Genomic DNA, 23,989 nt, shown 5'->3' with positions numbered 1-23,989 from the left:
AAATTGCCGGTGGATTTTATCATTTATGTATCTTTTTTTTTTTTGAGGAATATTTAACTTTTTTATTTGCATTTTTCAAAAAAAATAAGCACTTAAGAGTCACTTATTGCAGTTTAAATGAGTCGATTATTATAAATTTTTGGCGAGATTCTAAAATTATTGACTAAAATTGTATTATTATGTATTATTACGTATATTGCGTATTTTTAGCTTACACGAGTTGTCTTAAAAAAGTCAGCCTTTGAGTCATATTACGTTTTAGTTTAGTATTGAGTAACCACCCAATAAAAAACATAAATGGGACATTTGTGTAATACTTACCTATGTATGTATGTACATCAAATGTAAAACAAGTCTCTGAATCTTCTCTATCGAATCTATATTTTGAGTCTCTATTAACTATGTACATATTTTGAAACTTAAATAATATGATATATCTACCTGTTATCATATCTGAGATCTGGCATTGCTATTTGATCTATTGAACCAATTAAAATAATTTATTATTTCCACGAATATCCTCGAGAGCAATAAGAAAATAGGTTGGCGGTATTGGCGAGGCTATTAATACAAAAAACACGAAAATAAGTTCTCATTACTAGTCTTCGGCGGTGGAGCATGTTTTTGGAACAAAATTGGGAGTTTTGGGGCTATTTTCCAGGAAAGAGGGCAAAATACAAAGCTAGAGAGCAAAAAAAAGGTTCATCATAAAAATTAACAATGGTGGGCAGGGTTGCGTCAAAGTTGATTTTTACAAAATGCTTTACTAAACTTAATGTCTATTCATATTATATTTATTAATGATTTATTTGCTATCTATAGGTATTGTACGTGAAAGAAAATAATTATAATAAGATTTTAAAGATGTTGCCGAGAAAATTATTTGTAAACTTATAGTCGCATTCAACCTTTAATAAAACTTTTCTCCTGTTAAAACAACCTCTTTTCTGCTGTCACTTAAACAAACGCTGCATTGAATCTTAGTTAACGTGTATTTGTTAAATATAATTGATGTGAAAATGTGTATTTGTGGTTTTTAATTGGAAAGTATTATGTAGAAATGTGGAGTATTTATTTTTTAAAACTATGTAACCTGCATCAATAAAATTCAAGCGTTGTGAAAGTTATAATACGTCGAATACGCATAATTTACATATTATATTATATTTCATATGTATATATGTAAGTGTATTGTGGTACACCTACATATTTATTAATAATACAAAGCATTTTACATTTACTTCAGAATTTCACAATTATTTCAAAAATAAATTGAAAAAAATCATATTTAAAAAATATATATTTTAATTTTTACTCGTAATGCTACGTGAAATTACTTCATTAAATTGTTATATAATAGACTTTTCGATCATGATATTAAATTGAACAGAAATTATTGTCTTTTACTTTTACGGCAAACTACCCCCCCCTCAAATGGTTAAAAATGAAAATTTAGGGGTTATAAAAATTCAAACTCATTATAAGCTGTAATCCCCGTATTAATAAAATTATTATGAATTTAAATCTACTTTGATTTTTGGGCATCCAATTTTAGTGTGGGTTGTTTACAAATCATCTAATGTAAACATGAAAAATTTATAGTTAAATTACATGTTTTTTTAAAAAAAATTGTAATATTTAAAATTACTGGTAATTTACTGATAAACCGGTATTTAAATAAAAAAAATCGGATTAGACCTACCCACGACTTTATCTATGTATTTGAGGAATATAAAAAGGATAAAATACCAAATTTGATAATTAATCTTATATACACGTTCACACATACCGGATATGATAACATTTTCATTTCACACAAGATAAGAGTTCTACTTCCAGTTGTCGGATGTTTTTTAAATTTTTTTTTGCTATTAAGATCACTATATCTAATTGATACAAGAATTATACTTATTTTTTTCGTGAAGAGCACACATGTTTAAGGGGTCGAAAAAAAAGTGGAAGAAAAATCGAACAAGAGTAAACTACCACTTTCGGTTGACGGATGCTTACTAAATTTTATACATAACTTGGTATTAAGCGTAAACTTCTAGATATGAAATTTTAGTTCAATAAAACTAAAGGTTTCTGAGAAAAACACGAAAAACCTCAATTCTCTATAGTAAAAGTACTACTTCCGGTTCAAGTAATTATATTAAAAACATATTAGGGTATAAAATTTATAATTTCTACTACATTTAAAAAATTTCAGTCTGATTCGGTTAGCGGTTTGGGAGATAATTGAATTCAAAAACTTAAAAAAAGAGAACACCTACATATGTATAAGGGGAAGTATCATTTCCGGTCAACATTAAAATTTGAAAAAAATTTACGTCGTATCGATAAGAATTTCAGTAACCGATACTAAGTTTCAGTTCGATAGGACTAACGGTGTTCAAAATATCCTCAAAATACACACACACACACACACACTTTTCTCTAGATCATGAAACTGATTGACCGATTTAAGGTAGTGACCAGTTTTCTCGTGACCGATTTTAGGGTGTGACCAGTTTTAGGGTGTGACCAGTTTTCTCGTGACCAGTTTTAGTGTGACGGGTGATCACATGTGACCGATCTAGTACGACCGGTTATACTGTGACTGGTTCACAAATGACTATGTCCGATTACCGAAATGTCCGATTACCCTATGTATATATTCTTTTGAAGATATGGCCAGAATAAAATGTATTTGGAGTGATGCGGTTAAGAATAATATGAAAGATCAATAACATATTCAGGGAAGGAAAACAAATGGTTTTTGAAGAATTTATATTTGAAATTTAACGCTATATACATACATATTTTCGTTTATTATTTAAAAAAAATTTAAATTGTGTAAAAATTTACAAAAAAAAATAAAAACAGGCTCTCAAATCGTTAACACAATAAACCTTAGTAGCTTTTTGACTACTCATACCTGTCGAGTTGATGTCGGATTCAGAGTACTTGCTTTGTGTCAGCTGCGCACACAGATTTTTTTTACCAATGCAATAAATAAAATTTATTAAGTTGTTATGAAAAAATATAAAATCCATTATTTTGAACAACGCTCCTGAATTACTTCACTCGTGATTTTTTTTTTTGATAAATTTCTAGCGTTTTTTTATTTTTCTTTGGCTTTGGAGGTGAACAAAACCCTTTATTCTACCTGCGTGTACTCATAAATATAGAGCCACTTCTGCCGCCTTTTCTTTGTTTTTACCATTTTAATTACTCCATAATATGTGTGCATAAAGAAACTTTTTTGACTAATATGCAGGGCTTTTTTCTCGGGTCTACGTGACGAGCCAGAATGTTAAATTACAGAAAATACAAATATCGGAAGGCAAAGATCGAAAATCGAAAGATAAAAAAAGGGTGCATGGTAAACGGTACATACTCACTTCATTTGCGCGAGCATGGTACAACAGGAACAAGAGGAACAGGCTTTTCCTCCCGTATTCTGCGCGCGCACATTAATACGGGAGGAAAAGCCTGTTCCTCTTGTTCCTGTTGTATCCTGCTGGCGCAAATTAAGTGAGTATGCACCGTTTACCATGCACCCTTTTTTTTGATCTTTCGACTTAAGATTTTTCGATTTTCGATCTTTGCCTTCCGATATTTGTATTTTCTGTAATTTAACATTCTGGCTCATCACGGACCGTTTTTTCCCATGTAACGCGGTGGAACGGTGTTCCGGCACCTTTTTGTCTCGGTATTTTTTATGCTTCAAACAAATAATGTATGTAATATAATTTGAATATAATCTTTTCCAATAAAAAAACTTGACGAAAAGTGAGTTCCGGTACCTTTTTTTTTCAAATATGCTAATATAAAATATTTTTGCGAAAAATTGAATCATTTGATAAAGATGTCCTTCAAGTTTTATACGATGGACTTCACTTCTCTATCCTTCTATCCTACAATGAATCATCGGACATATTTCTGAACCTTAATTTATTCTAGTCTTGAAATATTTCAACAGTCCGTTCAATTGCTAGAATTATATCGAATGGTTTACCACAACTGACGCACTGTCAGTCCCACGGACGTCAGATCCGTATTTTGTGCGTTGAGACTTTTTTTTCAATTGATTCTGTTCTGGACTGGTAAGACCAATAATTCGTATTTTATGTGTAGTCCAATTCATTATAAAAGTTAATTTTGCCATACGATTTCAAAATAACATTTTTATAAACATCAATTATTAATTCGACATAACCTCAAAACTATTGATTATTAAGATGATTTTTTCAAATGTTTTATTGTCAGTATTATAAATATAAGTCCCAAATATATTATATTCATTAAATTAGACCCAGCTAAAAATAAAATTTTAAGTAGGTTATTGGAGTTATTATGAATGCATTTGAATATTATTTAATTTTTAATAAGATATTCAAACTATAAAATAATTTATCACTATGCCGATTGCAATGTTTTGCTTAGAACATTGCTTATAGGACACAAATGATTGGAACTTTTTTAATATTTCAGGGCACATAATTAAAAATGGCTACTGATCCATGGATTATCCAGCCTCATGAGCATGTCAAATTTGCTGAACATTTTAGATCACTCGGTCCAGTAAATGGTATGGTCGGCGGTGAACAAGCTAAGAGATTCATGCTTCAGGTACAAAGTGTTTTATTTAGATAATTTTTTAATTTCATACTGGTCTGATGGTTCATTTGGTTTGATGGTTACGTGTATGTACTAGTAGTTGAGATATTTAAACTGTTCTTCGGTAATACTAGATCATTTTATTGAAATTCGTTGTACTGTATTGAAATATATTGTATTTGTTCAAACATATGGTGTGTATACTCATATAGTTTTTAATTGGTTATAAATACGTACTTAATGAATAAAATCCTGTTAAATATTTTTGTTACAAAACTTGAATTACTGGGATCGTGGTTATTTTCTGAATCTCTAGTATATTTCTGTTTTTTCCTGAATTCATTGGTTCTATTTGACCCAAGGTTTTTCCAAATGTTAAAAATTTGTGTTTTGTAATATTTGTTATTTTTCATACGCAGTCTCAACTGCCGCCACCGATTCTTGGTGCAATTTGGTTTCTATCCGATACAAATGCTGATGGAAAGCTTGACCTAAAAGAATTCTCTATTGCTTGCAAGGTGATATATTCTTTGTATTATGGATGTCTTTTAATTTTACTTGAATTCCACTGTTGTTCAATTGAATGTAATCAATGAATTTTTATTAGGTTATAAATTTAAAACTCCATGGTGTTGAAGTCCCGAAAGCTCTTCCTCCAAGTTTGGTGACATCTTTAAATCCACCCGGTATTACTTATTTAAGTGCTATATACATACATATATTAATGATCTATCTATACGTACATATAAATTATTAATATATTGATTTACTTAGGTTCTGGAATTATATCACCACCCATGAAGCCTATAACACCTCCTTCAGCTCAACCCATTAAACCGATTCCACCTCCACAAATGGCTCCATTGGTTGCTGCTCCAATCTTACCACCTTCTCAACCTTTGATGGCACCAATTGTATCTCAACCGATGATTTCTAACAGCCAACCTATGATGCAAGGCAGTCAGCCACTAATTACAACTGGGCAGCCGATAATTCCACCTTCTCAGCCATTGATTCAATCTATGACATCTATTGGTCAACCATTAATGCAACCGACTCAACCAGTGATGCTACCAACTCAACCAATGATGCAACCAACTCAACCAATGATGCAACCAACTCAACCAGTGATGCAACCAACTCAACCAATGATGCAACCAACTCAACCAATGATGCAACCAACTCAACCATTAATGCAACCAACTCAACCGTTGATGCAACCAACTCATCCGTTAATTCAACCAACTCAATCAATTTTACAATCTAATCAACCTTTACTCTCATCAGTTCAAACGCTTATACCTACTGGTCAACCTATTGTTACACAACCGCTGATGCAAAACGCTCCTCTTGTGCAACCAATGTTGCCTGTTGCACAAGCTTCACCATTGGTGCAAAGTATTCCTCAATTGATTCCCAACGTATCTCAGTCTTCTCAACCTTCTCAAAATATATTACAAGGGTTGGGTTCAGCTCCGAATTCTTCATTTCCACAAATATCTAGCCCTCCCAGTGTAGTTCCACCAATTACTTCGACACCTTTGCCCGCTTCGATGTTGAGTCCACCTGCAGATGGTTCTGGTGTCGTTGCAATGCCATCTTTTCCAGTTGAATGGGCAGTTCCTCAAGCTTCACGATTGAAATTCACTCAACTATTTAATACTACTGATAGAGCAAAGACAGGATACTTGAGCGGACCTCAAGCTAGAAATATTATGCTTCAATCAAGACTACCTCAAGCTACTTTGGCTCGTATTTGGGCAATGGCTGATCTCGACTCTGATGGAAATTTAGGTATTATAATATGTATTAATTCAACTATAAATATTGAATTTACTAAGTACACATAATTTATTATACTATAGTTAAAGGGGCTCCGATTGTGTATTGATCTCACTTTGTTTGGCCGAAATAGCACCTTTTTTTTCTTCATATTTCGATATTTTTAGACTATAGATTTGTGCAATAGCTTTGTCATATTTTAAACTCAATGGATCTCTCGTGGTAGAAATGTTTTGTAACTGTGATTTATCTATAAAATCATCACATACATACATTATATATTGTATAATGTTTATCAAATAAAAAAATAATTGTAATTATTTTCAGGGTGTGATGAGTTTGTTCTTGCCATGTATTTATGTGAATTGGGTGCTACTGGTGAAACAGTACCAATGAAATTACCCCCAGAACTTGTGCCACCAATTTTTAGGTATGAACTGCATACATTCATATTTAAATACATACATATGTACATATATGTACTATGCTTTAAAAAGTTTATTTTATCGTTAATATTGTTTATATTATATAATTGAATATTGAAATATAAAAATGCTTTAGACGCGATTCACTTTTGAGCCCCGGGAGTCAAGTTTCTTATGAGGATAAAAGAAAAGAAAATTTTGATCGTGGACAGGCTGAGTTGGAAAGACGGAGAGCAGCTTTGTTAGAAGTGCAAATGAAGGAAAAAGTGAGTAATTCATGTTGGTCATATGTTGGTTTTTAAAAATATTGGTGAATATTTTATAGAAAAATATAGTTTATGTTATTAGATACAAAATTTATATTATATATTTAATATTCAAATATAAACAGGTTTGTATAACAATATTTTTTTTATAATTTAATTATTGGTTTACGTTCGTTATGTTATTATTTTTTATTTATTATGTAAAAATGATTAATATGGAATAACAGACAAGCAAATATTACAAATTTTAGATTAAATTATTGAAATTCATGTATTAAGAATTAATTTTGTGTGTATGTGTTTTTTAATATATTAAATGTTTAGGCTGCCCAAGAGGAAGCTCAAAGAGAACAGGTTTGCTTATATTAGTCATACCTAAATCAATAGTTACCTATATGTTACTTTCAAAAGAGCATTTTTGTGTATTTTAATATTATAATAATATATATATATATATACATATATATTGGTATTTATAATTAAATTCTCATACATATTTACTATAGGCTGAAAGGGAAAGGAAAGAAAGAGAGGAAGCAGAGAGACGAGAAAAGCTGCGATTGGAAATTCAAAAAAGAGAACAAGAGGAAATCAAAAAGAAACAAAAAGAAGAACAGGTCATTGAGCACTCATTGATATGAAGCATATGGCTATTTTTCCGATTTGCAAAACTATGTATATCCTAGCATGTTCTTCTATCTTCAACGCTTATTTTAGATTACAAAGACTAATAATGTACTTTATTTTTAGACACAAATGCATGGGTAACCTTGTTGAGCACCATCCTCTCCACATATATATTTTTAATCCTTGTCCGCACTTAATATGTATTTATTCTATTAGCTTTGTGTATATTTTCTTGTTTAGTTGTATTTTTCTTTTAGTCGATCTTATTTTTTTCATATTCTGATTAATTTTGTTTAAATATAGGAAAGACGTGATATAGCTAGAAAAGAAATGGAACGTCAGTGCCAACTGGAGTGGGAAACTAAGAGGTATTATTATTGTTACTTTATTTATATTGTCTTGTAGCAAACATTTTTCACCAAAGCTTAATAAGTAAATTTTTTAAAGAACTCAAGAACTACAAATGTTGAGAAATCAAGAACAAGAAAAGCTACTTGCTTTGAAAGGTAAAAATCAGCACTTGAGCATTGAATTAACAACTGTCAACAATAGAGTCAGAGAACTTACACAGAGTATCGTCGATACGAGAGTCAGTGTTGCAGATGTAAAATCTACAATTGATGGCATGAGGTTAGAGCAATATGATTTAATATATCTTTATATTTAGAAACCTGTTTTTAATATAACTTTATATATTATATGTACATATATAACTTTAACCGAGAAAAGTGGATTACATTGTATTAACAATCAGACATTTACGAAAAAAATGTGTCACTTTTCTTTGTTGACGTTTTGGCGTGATATAATTTATTTTTATATAAATATTATTCTGTATCATAATCTAAATAATATTTTACAAATATATTATTCTGTATCATAATGTAAATAATATTTTACATATGTATGTATGTATGTACATACATACATATGTAAAAGAAAAGTTCAGAAAAGAAAAAGAAAAGAAAAAGTTCTTCAGTTTGACGCTTTTGCTTATAAATATTCAATGTTTTCTTAGGTCCACGAGAGATACGTCTATGCAAGAAATGGCTAAATTGAAAGCATCTATTAAGGAATTAAATGCAAAACAAATTGCATTAAATCAAGAAAAGGCACACTTGGATGCTAAGGTTATTATTGAATTTTGTTTGAGTTTAAGTAAAGTAAAATAATAACTATTTTCATTTTTGGATTTTAGATCAAATCTGGTGAACTTTCATCTGGAGATGATGGTGTGAACAAATTTAATAATATGGAACTTGTGTTGAAACAACTAAGGGAAAAGGTTTGTTTTTTAATTATTCATCTTACATATATTGTATATATTACAGATCATATTGTATCAGAAATTTGTGTTTTTTGTGGCTTATTATTGTTAATTTATTTACGTATTTTCTGTTTTGAACAACAAAGTTATATTTTTTTACAGATCGAATCTGCAAAAGCAATTGTTGAAAATAAAACTCAAGATGTTCAAAATAATAAGGGACAACTTTCTGAAATAAATGGAAACATCGAAAAACTTTCTGAGAAATGTAATCAGGTAGATAAATAAAATATTGCACATTCGACAATTATTGTACATATGTACTTTATTTTTATCCAAACGACTTAATGGTCGAAATTCGTGATATATGTATGTATGTACATACATACATATTTATTTGTATGGACGTACATATGTACATTTATTGTTATTTACCATTTTTATTATTACAGGTATATAAATTGTGGGAAACTCGTAAAGCAGAATATTTAGCTATGGCAGCTTCTCAAACCACTAAATCTGCATGGGACGATAATTCCGGTAATTTAAATTTGTTATTATTGTTTACGATTTAATTGATTAAGAATGAAATTTGACTTCAAGTAGATTAACTGTTAACACGGTGACCCCGGGGCGCGCATATATTATGCGCGTTTTGAAATTTTGACCAGGCGTCGGGGCGCGCATATGTGCGCGTTTCATTTCGATAGCTTGGGGACGGGATTGCGTACATATGCGCGTTTTAATATTTTAATCTCTGATAATAATGATTTAATCTCTAACTACTAGGGTTTGAAAAATATTGTTTTGAAAAAAAAAAAATTAAATCTCGTATTTCACACACTTATCGAACAAAAAGAAAAAGTATAATTTTTTAATAACTTATACTTAAACTTTTGCTCTTTTTTTAAATGTTCTGTCTATATAATTGAGTTTCAGTAATTATATACAAGATCTCATTCAAAATTCCTATTGTACAGAATTTTTAATTCAAATATTACGCTGACTAGAGTTCCTACTCGTAAACGTTGATGTACGCGTACTGTCAGTGCAAAATTTCAGTGATAAACAACCAACACGGTATGCTACGATATTTTTTGCGAATGCAAAATTACGCAAAAATAATGTTTTACAAATATATAAACACTCCGTTTTCGCTTTTCAAACACGTGCATCGGCGGCTTTGCGCATTTCAAAGACAAAAGGTGACTTTACTAGGAAAAAAATTGTCACAAATAATAAACATTAGTAATGTTGGGTACAAAAAATTTTCTCGCTACATTATTATTTATTGGTTTTTGTTGCAACTCCGTTGCATTAGTTCAATTGTTTCCGTAAACTTTTTCATTTTTTCGTTAATTTTTTTGAATTTGAATTTTGAATTTTTCCATCTTAAAAATGGATGATTTAGAAGAAAATTGTCAAAACAGTATATCCGAAATAAGTGAAAGTTCAGTGAGTGATGATTCTAATTTTGAAAGACCACAAGGTGTGCGAGTAATGCGCGTATCTTCATCTTCATCTACTAGCACAGAAGAAGACGATATTTCTATTGATTGGTCAGATTTTGATCAAGTCAGAGTGAATGAATGTTTTGAAGGCATCGCTGGGGTAAAAGTTTTTCCCGAAGATCCATAAAGCATTCCGGATATAACTTCGTTATTTATTGATAATGATTTTTTTGAAAAAATCGTTTTCGAAACCAATACGTATCAAAGAGTGAATGCCAATATATTTAAAATTTATGCTCATAGTTTAAAATGGACTGACGTTACTGTCAAAGAAATGCAAAAAGTTTTCGGTTTTTTCATTATAATGGGATTAGTGCGTAAAAATTCTTTGCGTAGTTATTGGTCATCCAATCCGGTTACACGACAATTGGTTCAAGTCCAAAAGGTTCAACGACAAAATGTACCCGACAATTAGTGCACTGACAAAATGTACCCGCGACAAAATGTTCACGCGACAATTGGTTCACGCGACAAAATGTTCACGGAAATAACGTTCAAGCGACAAAATGTTCAAAAGTCCTAAATTTTCCTATTTTAATGGAAAAAGTAACTTTTTATTGTATTATATATATCTATAGATGTATGTTATATGATACTTTTAATCGTGTAGATCACGGATGTTATTAAATTGGTATAAATGACAGGTGTTCTCAACCGTATCCAATATTTACTTATTTAAATTGAAAAAAAAAACCTTTTAAGCGTATAAACTGCAGATTACATTGAACTAGTTTAAATGTCAGGGGTTCTCAACCGTATCCAATATTTTCTTATTTTATAAAAATACTTTTTAATCGTATTGCAGAATATGTTAGATACGGTTGAGAACACCTGTTATTTATACTAATTTAATAACATCCGTGATGTATATGATAAAAAGTAAATTATTCATTTGAAATTAAGAAAATTTTGGAGACGAGCCCTGACATATAATTCTAATTCTAATTCAATGTAATCTGCAGTTCATACGCCTAAAAAGTATTTTTTTTTCAATTTAAATAAGTAAATATTGGATACGGTTAAGAACCCCTTACATTTAAACTAATTTAATGACATCTTAAAATGACATTCAATGACATTCGCTTAAATGTAATTTTTCAATTTAAATAAGAATATGTTGGATGCGGTTGAGAACACCTGTAATTTATACTAATTTAATAACATCGGCGATCTATACGATAAAAAGTATCATATACATCGATAGATATATATATAATACAATAAAAAGTTACTTTTTCTAAATAAATAGGAAAATTTAGGACTTTTGAACATTTTGTCGCTTGAACTTTATTTCCGTGGACATTTTGTCGCGTGAACTAATTGTCGCGGGAACATTTTGTCATGGGTACATTTTGTCAGTGCACTAATCGTCGGGTACATTTTGTCATTGAACCTTTTGGACTTGAACCAATTGTCGCGTCCCCGTATAATAGACTACAATAGTTTTATGAATGCTGTAGATCTTGCGGATCAATATTTAGCATATAACCCGATTTATAGAAAAACTTTAAAGTGGCCAAAAAAAGTATTTTTCCAACTTCTACATTCGGCAATTTTCAACTCCTACTGCGTATTCAAAAATTTGAATTCGAACACGAAATTACACTTCAACGAGTTCTTGTTGAATGTGGTAAAAGGATGGTTGAACAAAACGTCCAACCATTCAGAAACTCATTCTTCAACTTCAACTCAGCCTTCAACTTCAACTCAGCCTTCAACTTCAACTCAGCCTACAACTTTGACTCAGCCTTCAACTTCAACTCAGCCTTCAAATTCAACTCAGCCTTCAACTTCAATTCAGCCTACAACTTCAACTCACCCTTCAACTTATCAGTCTTCAACCGCAGTTCGGTGCCCACGAATTAATCCATCTGGAAGACTCACGTGAAATTCAAAACACCATGAACCCATTAGAATTACTAAAAACAATAAAAATATAAGGAAACGGTGTATTGTTTGCAAATCACATAAAATTCGCCACGAAACGTTTTTTATGTGCAAACAATGTATGGTTCCTCTCCATGCTGGTGAATGTTTTTATTCATATCACACCAAAAATTAATATTGACTAGTTTTAAGTGTAAAAGTGTGAAAGTTTAAAAAGATTGTTTCCAGTTTGAAAGTAATATTTTTTTGTTTAGATCCACCTAACATAGAACCCCTGCTACCCTAACCTGACCTGACCTGACCTTTTTTTTATCGTCTGAGGTGGGGAATCTTCCAAAGACATCCTCCAGCCCGCACTGGAGGATAGTGTCGGATTTTTACCGACTAAACCCCACCCCCTTGACTCTTCAGCTCCCCGGACACATTTTCATGTTTTGCTTCGGGAAAGCAGATTTATCTTAGCCATTTATGGCTCTACCTTCAAATTCTCGGGTTCTTTCTGCGACTTCTTTACTTTTTATTATCGTGGAAACAAATGCTTCCCACGCTGACCAGGCAGTTGCGCTATCCAGTATGTCGAAGATCATGTTTCTCGGCGTCAGTTGTTCTACGCCAATTGCAGTTCTGAATGTACTTCTGTCATCTTCCCATGCCGGACAATCAAAGGTTGTGTGGGCCGCGTCGTCTTTCTCGTTTTCACAGTGGTGGCACTTCGGAGTTGTTTCCTTCCCTATTTTGTGTAGGAAGGTCCCGAAGCACCCGTGACCTGTGAGTATTTGGGTCGTGTGGTGATTCAGTTCACCGTGCTTTCTTTGGCACCACGCTTTTAGGTCTCCGATGAGATAGTGTGTCCATCGACCTTTTTCAGAGCTGTTCCATCTGTCTTGCCATTTGATCATTGTTGTTTCTCTGGCTGTACTTTTCTCTTGTAAAAACGGCATCTCATCGCCTGTACCGCTCGTCGATCGTCTTTCCATCACTGGCTGTTGCGGAAAGAGGCCATCTATGACCAATTCAAGACTTGCATTGACCTGACCTGACCTGACCTGACCCGACTGATGATTTATGATGATTATATAAAACACATTACTATCGTTGAAAATTGTCGATGAAAATAGATATAATAAATAAAATTGTATAAAAATACAGCCGCCACTACTTGATAACTATAGCTCGATTATTACATGTCGCGTAACATAAAGGTACTCTGCTATAAAGAAAACGAGCTAATTCAAGATAGATCAGCTAGTAAAAACAAATTGTATAGACTAAATACTTGTCCCATCCGCAAGGATATAAAATAATCCGATTCCCTATTTGAAAAAAATATTTTACGCACAATTAATACTGGTGGTACTGAAACAAATGCAACCTATAGCTAATATTTACGAAAAGCTAATATTTTTGTAAAATTATACATTTATAATTTAGATAAGATAATATTCTTCAAATTCTCCAAATTTCGCACAGAAATATGCATTAAATAAAAAGTTACGCCCTTTTTTGTTTACCAAACGGTTTTGGCGTAATGTTGCAAATATGCCCCGGCGTCAAGCATACACACGTATTCAACACACCCCGGGCTCCAAGAGTTAACAAGCACCATCAAATATTTCCTAAGTATAAAATGTATCCATGAGTTAAAAATTATAATAATTGTATTGAAGTGGTCTAAATTAATCTGCGTTTATTGCAATTGAGAGTGAGTGTGTTCTTGTTGATTTTTTCTAATAGGATTTTATACTTTTTAGGCGCTGATGCATGGAATACACCGGCAGCGTCTGCAGATTGGGGTCCACCAGAAACGTCATCATCTATTAGTAGTACATGGGACACAGCTCCACCTGCCGGTATTTTTAAATTCGCAAATAATTTATTTTATATTTAGATGAAAGTCTATTGATTGTATTACATGTGGAATTTTTAAAGGAACTGCTGCTGCATCTGGTGAAGTAAGATATAGAGCTGTGTATGAATTTGTGGCTCGTTCTGTTGATGAATTGTCTTTGCAACCTGGTGATACTGTGATGGTGTGTGTTGATGTCAAAGCTGAACCTGGTTGGCTCAGTGGAAAATGTAGAGGTAATAGAATTTTAAATGTTATATGCTTGAATCTTTAGTTTGTATTTTTATTATATATTTTTTTAATTTGTTGTAAAATTGTTATTTTGAAATCAGGTGATTCGGGATGGTTTCCGGAATCTTATGTTGAAATTGCAACATCTCCCGGAGAAGATGTTGGTGTAGTTGGCGTAGTTAGTGAATCTTTAGAATCTAAAACAGTGCTTGAAGGTGAAAACATTTTTTTCTTATTTTCTTTATGATAAAGATAATTAAATATTAATAATAATTTTTATATTCTAGGCATAGTAGAAGTTCCTGAAAACGTTAGTGAACCTGGATTAGGAGATCAGTCTTCTTTACCGGGTATTGTAATTAAATATATCTTAATATCAAATATAATTGAGATATTTTTATACATATGTATGTATGCGTGTCTATGTATGTTATATGTGCTTATTAATTTTAGCTGTGGGTGATTTTGTTCAAGATGTAAGCAATGTCCCACAGGACTCCCAACCTGTAGATGCTGCAACCACTGGTTTTATTTTTATTTTTATCACATTTCAAAATTATGTTTATGTTGATTTTTGCACAATGTGTTAATTTTTTAAAATGTCAATTATAAATGCCTTTTGTCATTCTTATAAACATAATGTGCAAGTTGATACCATATTTTTTTTAATTATTTTTACTTTATTTAGTTAATATTAAAAATAAATGTTTTTTTTAATAGGTGGACAAGGATTATACGTTGCAACGTATCCTTACAATTCTAACGAGCCTGGCGATTTAGCATTTCAAGCTGGTGATATGGTCCTCGTTACTGAGAAAAATGGGGATTGGTGGACCGGTCGAATTGGTGATAGGTTAGAAAAAATTCTTGGATGTGCTTACATTACATGTGTATATCAAATATGAAATGATATTATCTTGGTGTCTGTTTTTATTCTAGAATTGGAATTTTTCCCTCAAATTACGTTCAACCTACTACTGATGAAAATGCTTCCGACGTATCAAATGATGTACCTGAAATAAAATCAGCTAATAGTATTCAAGAATCTACACCCATTCAAACTTTCAATGATGTCAGTTATTTTATATATGTACATATGAATTTTTCATTCTTATTTTTATCTAAAATTTATTGTTTTATGCTAGTGGTTCCAAAATCGTGCTGAGACGTACAGATTTTGAATTGTCTTAGAAAATTCTTCAATAATTAATAAATTATATAGATATCGTTTGTACTACGTACCTATAAAACTAAAACTACTGTTCTTCGGAATTTGCGCTCCGGTAAAATATTGTTAAAACTATCCCTAAATGGAATACATCGACTTTCTATTAGTTCCAGATTGTTTTGAAAGTGGAACGTATTATAAACACCATATTTTAAAGAAATAACTGCAATGCTAAAAATATGCTGATAACCTTGCACATACATACAAAGTTTTAATTTTTGAAATAAATCGCTGAAATTAATTGTATTATGTTTCAAAATAGGAACAGAAACCCTCAACACCTATATCGAGTGAAGTAGCAGCCATTACAGAAGCAGGAGTTAGTCAGGTAGCAGCTGCAATTGGACAGATAGTAGGGGGACGATCTTCAGTTTCTGGGAGAGATTCAGTCTCTGGACGCGATTCTGTTTCTGGAAGGGGTGGCAAAAGACCCGAAATTGCCCAAGCTCTCGCTTCATATACAGCAAACAGGTATTTTTACTTTATCTATGTACGTAGTAATAATAGGTGAAGTTTTGTGATCATGCGAAAATCCGAACTCGAGATTTTGAATGATTCGAACTCAGAATCGATCACTAGACACCGTTGGTCCTATCAAACTGAAACTTAGTTTCGGTTACTGAAATTCCTATCGACGCGACGTAAATTTTTTTCATTTTAAGTACATTTTAAATACAACATATAACATTTTATGATTATTATTTATAATCTTTTAGTACCGAGCAATTAACTCTTCAAAAAGGTCAGTTAATCATGATTCGCAAAAAAGCTGACAGTGGTTGGTGGGAAGGAGAATTGCAAGCTAAAGGACACAAACGTCAAGTTGGATGGTTCCCAGCTAGTTATGTGAAGGTATTGTGATGCCCACATTTTATTAAAAATTTCATCCGTTTTACGCTATTAACACAAAATTAATTTTATGTAGATAATGCAATCATCTGGTCGAGTATCCGGTCGCACCACACCAGTTTTATCATCAAAAATGGATATCATGTCCCAAGAGCAAATAATTGATAAGGTGAGATAGCCAAGTTAATGTAGTAATCATTTTTTTGAATGAAAATAACTATTTTATGTGATTTTTAGGTTATTGCTCTATACCCATATACTGCGCAAAATGCTGATGAATTGAGTTTCGATAAAGATGATATAATTGCTGTTACCAACAGGGATCAGGATCCTGCCTGGTGGCAAGGTACATATGTATATGCACATGCATATGTATAGTAAAAGTCATTTATATTGAGGTGGATCCTAGTAGTGTCAGTGAATGTGAGCTGTAGTAAACAATACTCTTATACCTAAGCCATATCGTCACCTTACCAATATCAATATCTATACCAATTAACAATGAAGTTGCGCCTCTACCACATCACTCACACTTCTACGACTCTCTTGCATAAATAATACTTCTACTACATGTACATGTATGTATATATTGAACTAGAGCAGATTTTTACAATTTTTGTTTAATTTTAGGTGAATTACGTGGCATGACAGGACTGTTTCCAAGCAATTATGTCACTAAATTGGTTAATGATGGTTAAATAGTATCTACATACATACAAGTGTATTTACTATTAAATACTATATCGAATAAAACTGTATTAAAATTGTAGTTAATTAATTAACGATATGAATTACTCAATTATGTTATACGTTATATTATTACATATACATATGAACCAAATATTAAATTTATTAGCAGTAGTATTATTCCAAAACGCCATTATTTTTAAACTCTTTATAATATAATATTTGAATTTTATCTGGAATGTTGTTTCTATATAAATACTTATTAATAATTATATTATCTACATATTATATGTATGTGTATGTATTAATCATCATATGTAGGATGTTTCATGAATGTTACTAGTTATTTAAAATGTTAAGTATAACAATGGTTTACAAACTTGAGAATTTCAAATATGTATGTATTCAAACCAAGGTATACTTAAATATTAGAAAAAATTGTACAATTACTGCTGTAAGTGTAGACAACTTGCTTTCAAGTAACTTATTCGAATATTTACATTTATACTTGTGTATATCAAGTATTCTGCATGGGTAGAAGAAATTGTGGATTAAATGTGTTAAAGAAATAAATTGGCGTTTAATTTTTCCTCGGAAATTATTGGTAATTTTTTATTTAAAAAAATATAAATATAGTTTTAATTATATTCGTCATTGTAAATACATATTTACTGTCAAACAAACTTAATTATTGATACTTATATTTTGCTAGTGTAATATATCGAAGTTTATTACTTTTACACAGTACATATAGCATTCATAAAAATAAATAAAAAATACAGTCGTCACTCAGGTTTTAGCTACCCTCTGTGACTTATGACTAATATGTTTACAAAACGCACCATAAATAAATATATGGCATTTCTATAATACAGTGGCTAATTAAAAATACTGTAAATATTCTTAAATGGTGATACATTCAGAGCATGTGTATATTTACATGCGCGAGTTCAGGTTCGCTTGTATAATTACACATGTATTGTATCTATTCTGATACATAAAATCTTAAGTATACTAAAAAATCTCTCCATCATGGCATTCACACACTAATTTGACCTATATGAACACGGTAATTGATAAGATTTATTATAAAGTAACTATTTCATTGGTTGGGAATGCATAGGCGTGCTGATTAAGTTTTTTGTTTGTGTTAGTTTCATAAATAAATATTTTTACAACCATAAATAATTAAATAAATTAAAATTAAATTACAATAAATAATAAAGATGACATTGAGCTTGACATATCGGTAGTCTAAAATTATATTTTTTAAGACTAATATTTTTTCAGACTAGGTTTCTGTTTTTTTTACAATTTTGTCACCGAATTTTCCCTTTTTTTCAGATTTTGTCTCTCCATATTGTTGGGCATTTTTTTGTGATTCATTATCAGTCGCACTTATTGATGTCTCTATTGATATTTCCGTTACAGTTTCCGTTGAATCATCTGTAAAGTTACCTTCTTCGGTATCTCGGTTTTCAATCCTTTTTTCCTGATTATTTTCATTATCATAATCAAAAGTATCGTCGTCTTTGTTGCTGTTAAAATACACAGCAATTTCGTTATCATCAATAATATTAAGTGGGGTTACAATTTCAGGTGCTCGCTCATTTTCATTGCTACTTATTCCGAATTGTTCTAAAAATGATTTTGAATTGATTTTAGAATTTTGAGGTGCAACTATTATCACAGGAGCGCCTTCAGATCCTTCTTGAGATGAATCTTCATCTTCTGCATTTTGATCACCTCGCTTGATGTTATCGTTTTTATTATTTTTAATATTGTCACTAAATTCATAACCTTCCGGGAGAACTAATCCTGATTGGGCTTGACTTAAATCGAAATAATTATTTTGAGGCAATTCAACAGTTGGCGTTTCTTGTGGAATAATTTGAGTTTGGTGAGGTTGTTCAATAGCTTGTAATATTGATTGAAGTAAACCCTCTGATAGTACTTGTTCGTGTGGTATAGCATCAGGACTTGCACTTTGTCCTAGACCATTTGCAGATTGAATTTGTAGAGTATATGCACCCAAGTTTCCTTGGATTGGTATATTATGTATGCCATTTAAAACTCCAAAGTTTTGATTCAATATTTGTTGGTGATTAATCTGACTTTGATCAAATTGATCAGAATTCAAAAGTATGCTTTGAGATTGTTGGAAACTGTTTTGATTGGATTGTTGGAAATTTGCTGCTTGTTCTCCTGTGTTCAAAGACTTTCCTTTTTGATTTTCAGATTTAGATTCTTCTAAGGATAATAGAGAATTATGTTGAGATGATTGTGAATTGGAATTGACACTGTTTTCGTTGAAGTTTATCAGATTGGTTCCTGGTGGTAGTTGCTTAAAAGCATTTGTAATCGAGGATGCAGAATTACTCGAATCTGAACTGTCCGAATTCAAACTAGCAATTAGGCTAGAAGCCAAAACAGATGGATTTTGTTGTTCTACATTTTTGGCAGCCTCATATAAAGCTTTATGATAAGGGCAATTCTTTAAAATAGCAGCTGCTAGGCTTGCTGCATCAGCTTGTGCAGAATTTGTTTCTGAGTTTTCTGTTTTAACGATATTTTTACCATCTAAAGTCGTAGTAACTGAATTTTCAATACTTGGAGCTCCGTATGAATCGCTAACTGTAGCAAATGGAGCATTATAGCTATCTAGTGATGACGAATATCCCGAACTTGATATTTGTTGACTTCCATGATTTTGGAAATTTATTGGATTAGTTGCAGACGGTAAACTGTAAAGATTTGAAGGCTCTATTGATGCTTGTATGCTGAAGGAGCTACCTCCGCCATGTGATATTTCATTAGAGAACGAAGAATGCGACGTTTCCGGTAGAGCTTGTACAGGTGGTGGTAAATAAGTATGTTGTGTTTGGATGTTAGAATCATCTATTCCTAAAACATCTTTTTGTATGACAGTATGCCCAATGTTTTCTAACAAGCCTGATGGAACTGGATCTCTAAAATTGATGGGGCGTTTCGGTGAACTTGCTCCTAAAGCATGGATACTTCCACTACCTATTGATCCTGAAGGTACACCATACGAAAGAGCCAGATGATTATGTTGATGTGAAGGTTTATAGGTATTATGTGGTGGTGGAGGTGGTGGTATTCCATATTTGCCACCTGGTGGAACACCATAAATTCCACTAGGAGGTTTTAAACCAATATCTGATGAAAATGAGTGGCTCCCAGATAATTGTCGCGGTCCAGGGTAAGGACCATTTGCCGAAAATGAATCTAAAGGCACACCGTAAGAAGATGAAATCGAATTCGAGTGGGACTGTGAGTTAAAACCTACATTTGATCCTAAATCAAAGCCTAAGCTTTGTAAGACGGAAACTGAACCTCCCGATGAATCAACATGTTTGTCAAAGTTGTCACTCAAACTGTGGGAGCTAGAGTCTATACTTCCATGACTATTTCCACCTTCTGTGTAATGAGCTTCAAATACTGTTTTAGATCCTTGTAGACCAATTCCTCCATCACTATGTGATGAACCAATAATTGAATTTAGGTCTATTCCTTGCAAGCCTTCATTACCAGAAACACTGGAATACCCACTCGATATGAAGGAATTAGAAGAGTGAGAATGATCCGAACTTCCTCCGATAGAATGAATATCTACAGATTGAATAGGAGTTCCGTATGATCCCGATGGCGCTCCGAATGATCCTGAGTGTGCTCCGAATGATCCTGATTGTGCTCCGAATGATCCTGATGTTGCTCCGAATGATCCTGATGTTGCTCCAAATGATCCTGATGTTCCTCCGAATGATCCCAAGGAAACACCAGATGATATTCCAGAATGTAAACCAGCATCTATGTTACCTGATGAATGGAATGATGATGAGATAATATCAGATTCAATTATAGGTGACGGTGGCGGAGGTGGGCCATAATTGTCTTGAAGTCCTCCAGAGAAATGTCCATTGTGCGGTTTTGAAACAAGACCTGGAATTGGTGTCCAACCATCATATAAAATGTGTGGTGGCGTAGGTGGAGCTGGAATTCCAGGATGAGCAGGTCTAGGATTAGGATCCGGTTGCGGTGGACCGTGATGAATACCTATTGGAGGTCCATAAGCTTGATCCGATGATATCAATTGGTGAGAAAAGTAATCTGAACCGATTGGTTTTCCTGGTGGTCCATACGTATCTTCAGGTATAGGGAACAGGGGTTTTAGAACCTGATTAGTTTCAATGTGAGATATTGGAGGACCGTAAATCGGGTGAGGCTTTTGTAAGAAGATTGGTTTTGGTGGGCCGTACTGTGGTTTAGGTGGTCCATATTGAATTTTCGGTGGCCCATATATAGGTTTGGGAGGACCGTATTGTAATTTTGGAGGTCCGTAATGTGGCTTAGGGGGACCATACTGAGGTTTTGGTGGGATGTATTGTAACTTCGGTGGACCGTACTGAGGTTTTGGTAATCCATATATCGGTTTCGGAGGACCGTGTTGGTATTTCGGTGGACCATACTGGGGTTTTGGCGGTCCGTATAAAGCTTTCGGAGGACCATATTGAAGTTTTGGTGGTCCAAATAACGGAGGAGGTGGAGGACCATGATATTGAGATCCACCACCATTTATTTTATGAATTGAATGATGATTGTGTCCGATGCCGCCTTTTGGAGGACCATATATATCGTGCGGCAACTGTGGTGGACCATATGTTTGATGAGGTGGACCACCGATAGAAATCGGCGGTGGAATATCCGGGGGAAGCTCTGGATATTTTATGTGATTAGATGGGTCATCTGGTACTCCGTAAACTGGAATTGGAAGACCTGAAATAATACAAAAAAATTATTGCATATGCTTAGATGTACACGTGTAAAAAATGTATGATAATTTAACAGCGACAATTTAAAAAAATATATATGGGAAGTTTGAAAATTGAAAAAATGAACTATTGAATGTTTCTAGTAATAATCTTTTAAATTGGGGGAAAACGATTGGAAGATATATGTAAATAAAAAAACATGATTTTAAATTTAAGCGTATTCAAGTCCAACTTACCCAGATCTGGCTTACTGGGAGGACCATACGAGTCCGAAATTGGAATGGGTTGGGGAGCTAATACATGCCCATTGTCTTCTTGAGGCGGTCCATAAGAATCGGCTGGAATTGGTTCACCGTAAGAATTGGACAATCCACCACCGGGTATTTCCCTTTTTTGTGTATCGACTGAAACAGAACGATCAAGTTCAATCGGCTTATGAAAAATCAAAAAAACTTAGAAATCTAGTATAAATCAAGCGAATTGACCCATCGTCACATAGCTTGTGGAGAAATTTAAAAATGATTCTATTTGCGTACGAGACGATTTTCTATTTTTTTTTTGTCTCTCTTTCTGACGGATTCAATTAGAAACCGGATTGGGCGAGAGTGTGTACACACACGGTCAATGTTATCAACGTGTTAAGAATTTGGCGAGATAGTTGGTGGGTATACTTGAGGCTTCTGCAACAAGGTCCTCAGCACTTTGGATGTCTATCAGCCCTGGTGGACCATCTACGGATACTTTGTCCGAAGCTCCACTGGTTACTACAGCCCTTGCTGGCGTTAATAGACACGTAAATAGTATGCTCGTCACCAACGTTGTCCATCTTAGTCTTGAATGACCCATCTGAAAACATTATATTATTGCTTATTCGTACAATTTTTAATACAATTCAAATAAATATTTAAAGCGACGGAAAGAAAGTTTTCTATAATATATGGATCAAACGTGTTAAGCGAAATCATGAAGATATTCGAAAATTGAAAATAGTGTTGGTCATTTGCATTTGAAGTGATCTGTCATTTGAGTGAAAGTGTGGTTTTTTTTAAATACATATACATATGTATATGTACATATGCACGAACGTTATTAGAACGCCTGTTAAGATGTTTTTTCTTCTAAATAAGATCGTTATAGATATGTATGTATATAGAAACTATAATGCAGATAGACAATATCATTTTTGAGTGCTTCCTAGAGGTAAGTATTCGCTCAATATTTTTGAAACATATCTATGTACATACATACTTACAGAGTAGTGCTACACAATTTTTATAAGCTGGTTCAATTTATCTATTTTCAGAAATTACAGCAGTGGTTACACAGAGGGTGTAATTTGCTCATAAACCTTGTGCATGATTCCAATTTTCAAGTTAATATATCATCATAATTAATAATTTTAACTATGGAGAGTTTGGGAAATTATAAAAGAAAAACATTTTCTAATATAATTATACATACGTAAACATATCTATATATTTTATATACTATGTTTTATTTTGAATCAAAAAAATACAAATATCAAAAACAATCAAATTTATACTTCAAGTGAATATATGTGTGTCCTATTGTGTGGTCAGATAATTTGTTCAAATAAGGAGTGCAGAGAAATGAATTTTTGAGTGATTGAAATTATATCAGTGGACTAATCCGCAGCCGATAAAAAAATATTCCAAATTTGTTGCAGAATATTTAGTCAAGAATTAATTATATTATAAATTTGGTTTCGTACAAGCCACTGAAATTATTTCTTCATGTATTATTTAGCATGTATTAAATTGGAATGGCAATAAATAATAATAATTTTATACTTATGTATGTACATATGTACATACTCCAAAGCTATTTGACAGCTACTCATTTCTTAATCATTGCTTTTCTTTGCGTGTTTAATTTTATACATGTAAATATAATACATATGTATTTTATTAATTGTACCAAAAGTCAATTGAAATTCAAGAATGCATATGTATGTCAATTTTCATAAT

General features: G+C 32.4%; 2 protein-coding genes across 4 annotated transcripts; one reads left to right on the top strand and one right to left on the bottom strand.

The window, feature by feature from the left end:
- The first annotated feature begins 3,852 nt into the window (after positions 1–3,852).
- Dap160 (dynamin associated protein 160) lies at positions 3,853–17,770 on the top strand. Of its 3 annotated transcripts, XM_077428176.1 has the most exons (26): positions 3,853–4,088; positions 4,477–4,614; positions 5,022–5,120; positions 5,210–5,288; positions 5,377–6,396; positions 6,712–6,814; positions 6,946–7,075; positions 7,582–7,692; positions 8,006–8,070; positions 8,150–8,332; positions 8,721–8,832; positions 8,901–8,987; positions 9,132–9,245; positions 9,422–9,509; positions 14,119–14,217; positions 14,297–14,449; positions 14,546–14,659; positions 14,732–14,794; positions 14,898–14,969; positions 15,165–15,297; positions 15,384–15,516; positions 15,935–16,143; positions 16,389–16,524; positions 16,598–16,690; positions 16,759–16,867; positions 17,152–17,770. In XM_077428176.1, exons 2-26 carry the CDS (start codon positions 4,492–4,494, stop codon positions 17,217–17,219), a joined length of 3,696 nt encoding a protein of 1,231 aa, XP_077284302.1. In that variant the 5' UTR covers positions 3,853–4,088; positions 4,477–4,491; the 3' UTR covers positions 17,220–17,770. The 3 variants fall into 3 exon arrangements, with proteins under 3 accessions (XP_077284302.1, XP_077284304.1, XP_077284303.1); XM_077428178.1 differs by lacking the exon at positions 7,582–7,692 and having other exon boundaries at positions 3,985–4,088; XM_077428177.1 differs by lacking the exon at positions 7,582–7,692 and having other exon boundaries at positions 3,985–4,088; positions 15,384–15,534.
- Positions 17,655–22,847, bottom strand: LOC143909979 (uncharacterized). Its single transcript, XM_077428303.1, has 7 exons — positions 22,673–22,847; positions 22,238–22,405; positions 20,031–22,005; positions 19,345–19,997; positions 18,744–19,266; positions 18,607–18,656; positions 17,655–17,734 (listed from the first exon to the last, which is right to left on the bottom strand). The coding sequence occupies exons 1-7, from the start codon at positions 22,845–22,847 to the stop codon at positions 17,655–17,657; spliced, it is 3,624 nt and encodes a 1,207-aa protein (XP_077284429.1).
- Positions 22,848–23,989: the final 1,142 nt, after the last annotated feature.

Source organism: Arctopsyche grandis, chromosome 3 (assembly GCF_051622035.1).
Source record: "Arctopsyche grandis isolate Sample6627 chromosome 3, ASM5162203v2, whole genome shotgun sequence".
Classification (NCBI taxonomy): domain Eukaryota; kingdom Metazoa; phylum Arthropoda; class Insecta; order Trichoptera; family Hydropsychidae; genus Arctopsyche; species Arctopsyche grandis.
The sequence above is the reverse complement of the archived record's forward strand: the minus strand, read 5'-3'. Positions and strand labels throughout refer to the sequence as shown.

Coding starts and splice junctions, on each gene's coding strand:
- Dap160 (XM_077428176.1), top strand. CDS start 4,492: ATGGCTACTGATCCATGGATTATCCAGCCTCATGAGCATGTCAAATTT. Junction 14,450..14,545: donor GCTCAGTGGAAAATGTAGAG/GTAATAGAATTT, acceptor TTTTGAAATCAG/GTGATTCGGGATGGTTTCCG. Junction 14,660..14,731: donor ATCTAAAACAGTGCTTGAAG/GTGAAAACATTT, acceptor TTTATATTCTAG/GCATAGTAGAAGTTCCTGAA.
- LOC143909979 (XM_077428303.1), bottom strand. CDS start 22,847: ATGGGTCATTCAAGACTAAGATGGACAACGTTGGTGACGAGCATACTA. Junction 22,006..22,237: donor TCCCAGTAAGCCAGATCTGG/GTAAGTTGGACT, acceptor GTATTATTTCAG/GTCTTCCAATTCCAGTTTAC. Junction 17,735..18,606: donor ATCAATAGAGACATCAATAA/GTGCGACTGATA, acceptor CTACCCATGCAG/AATACTTGATATACACAAGT.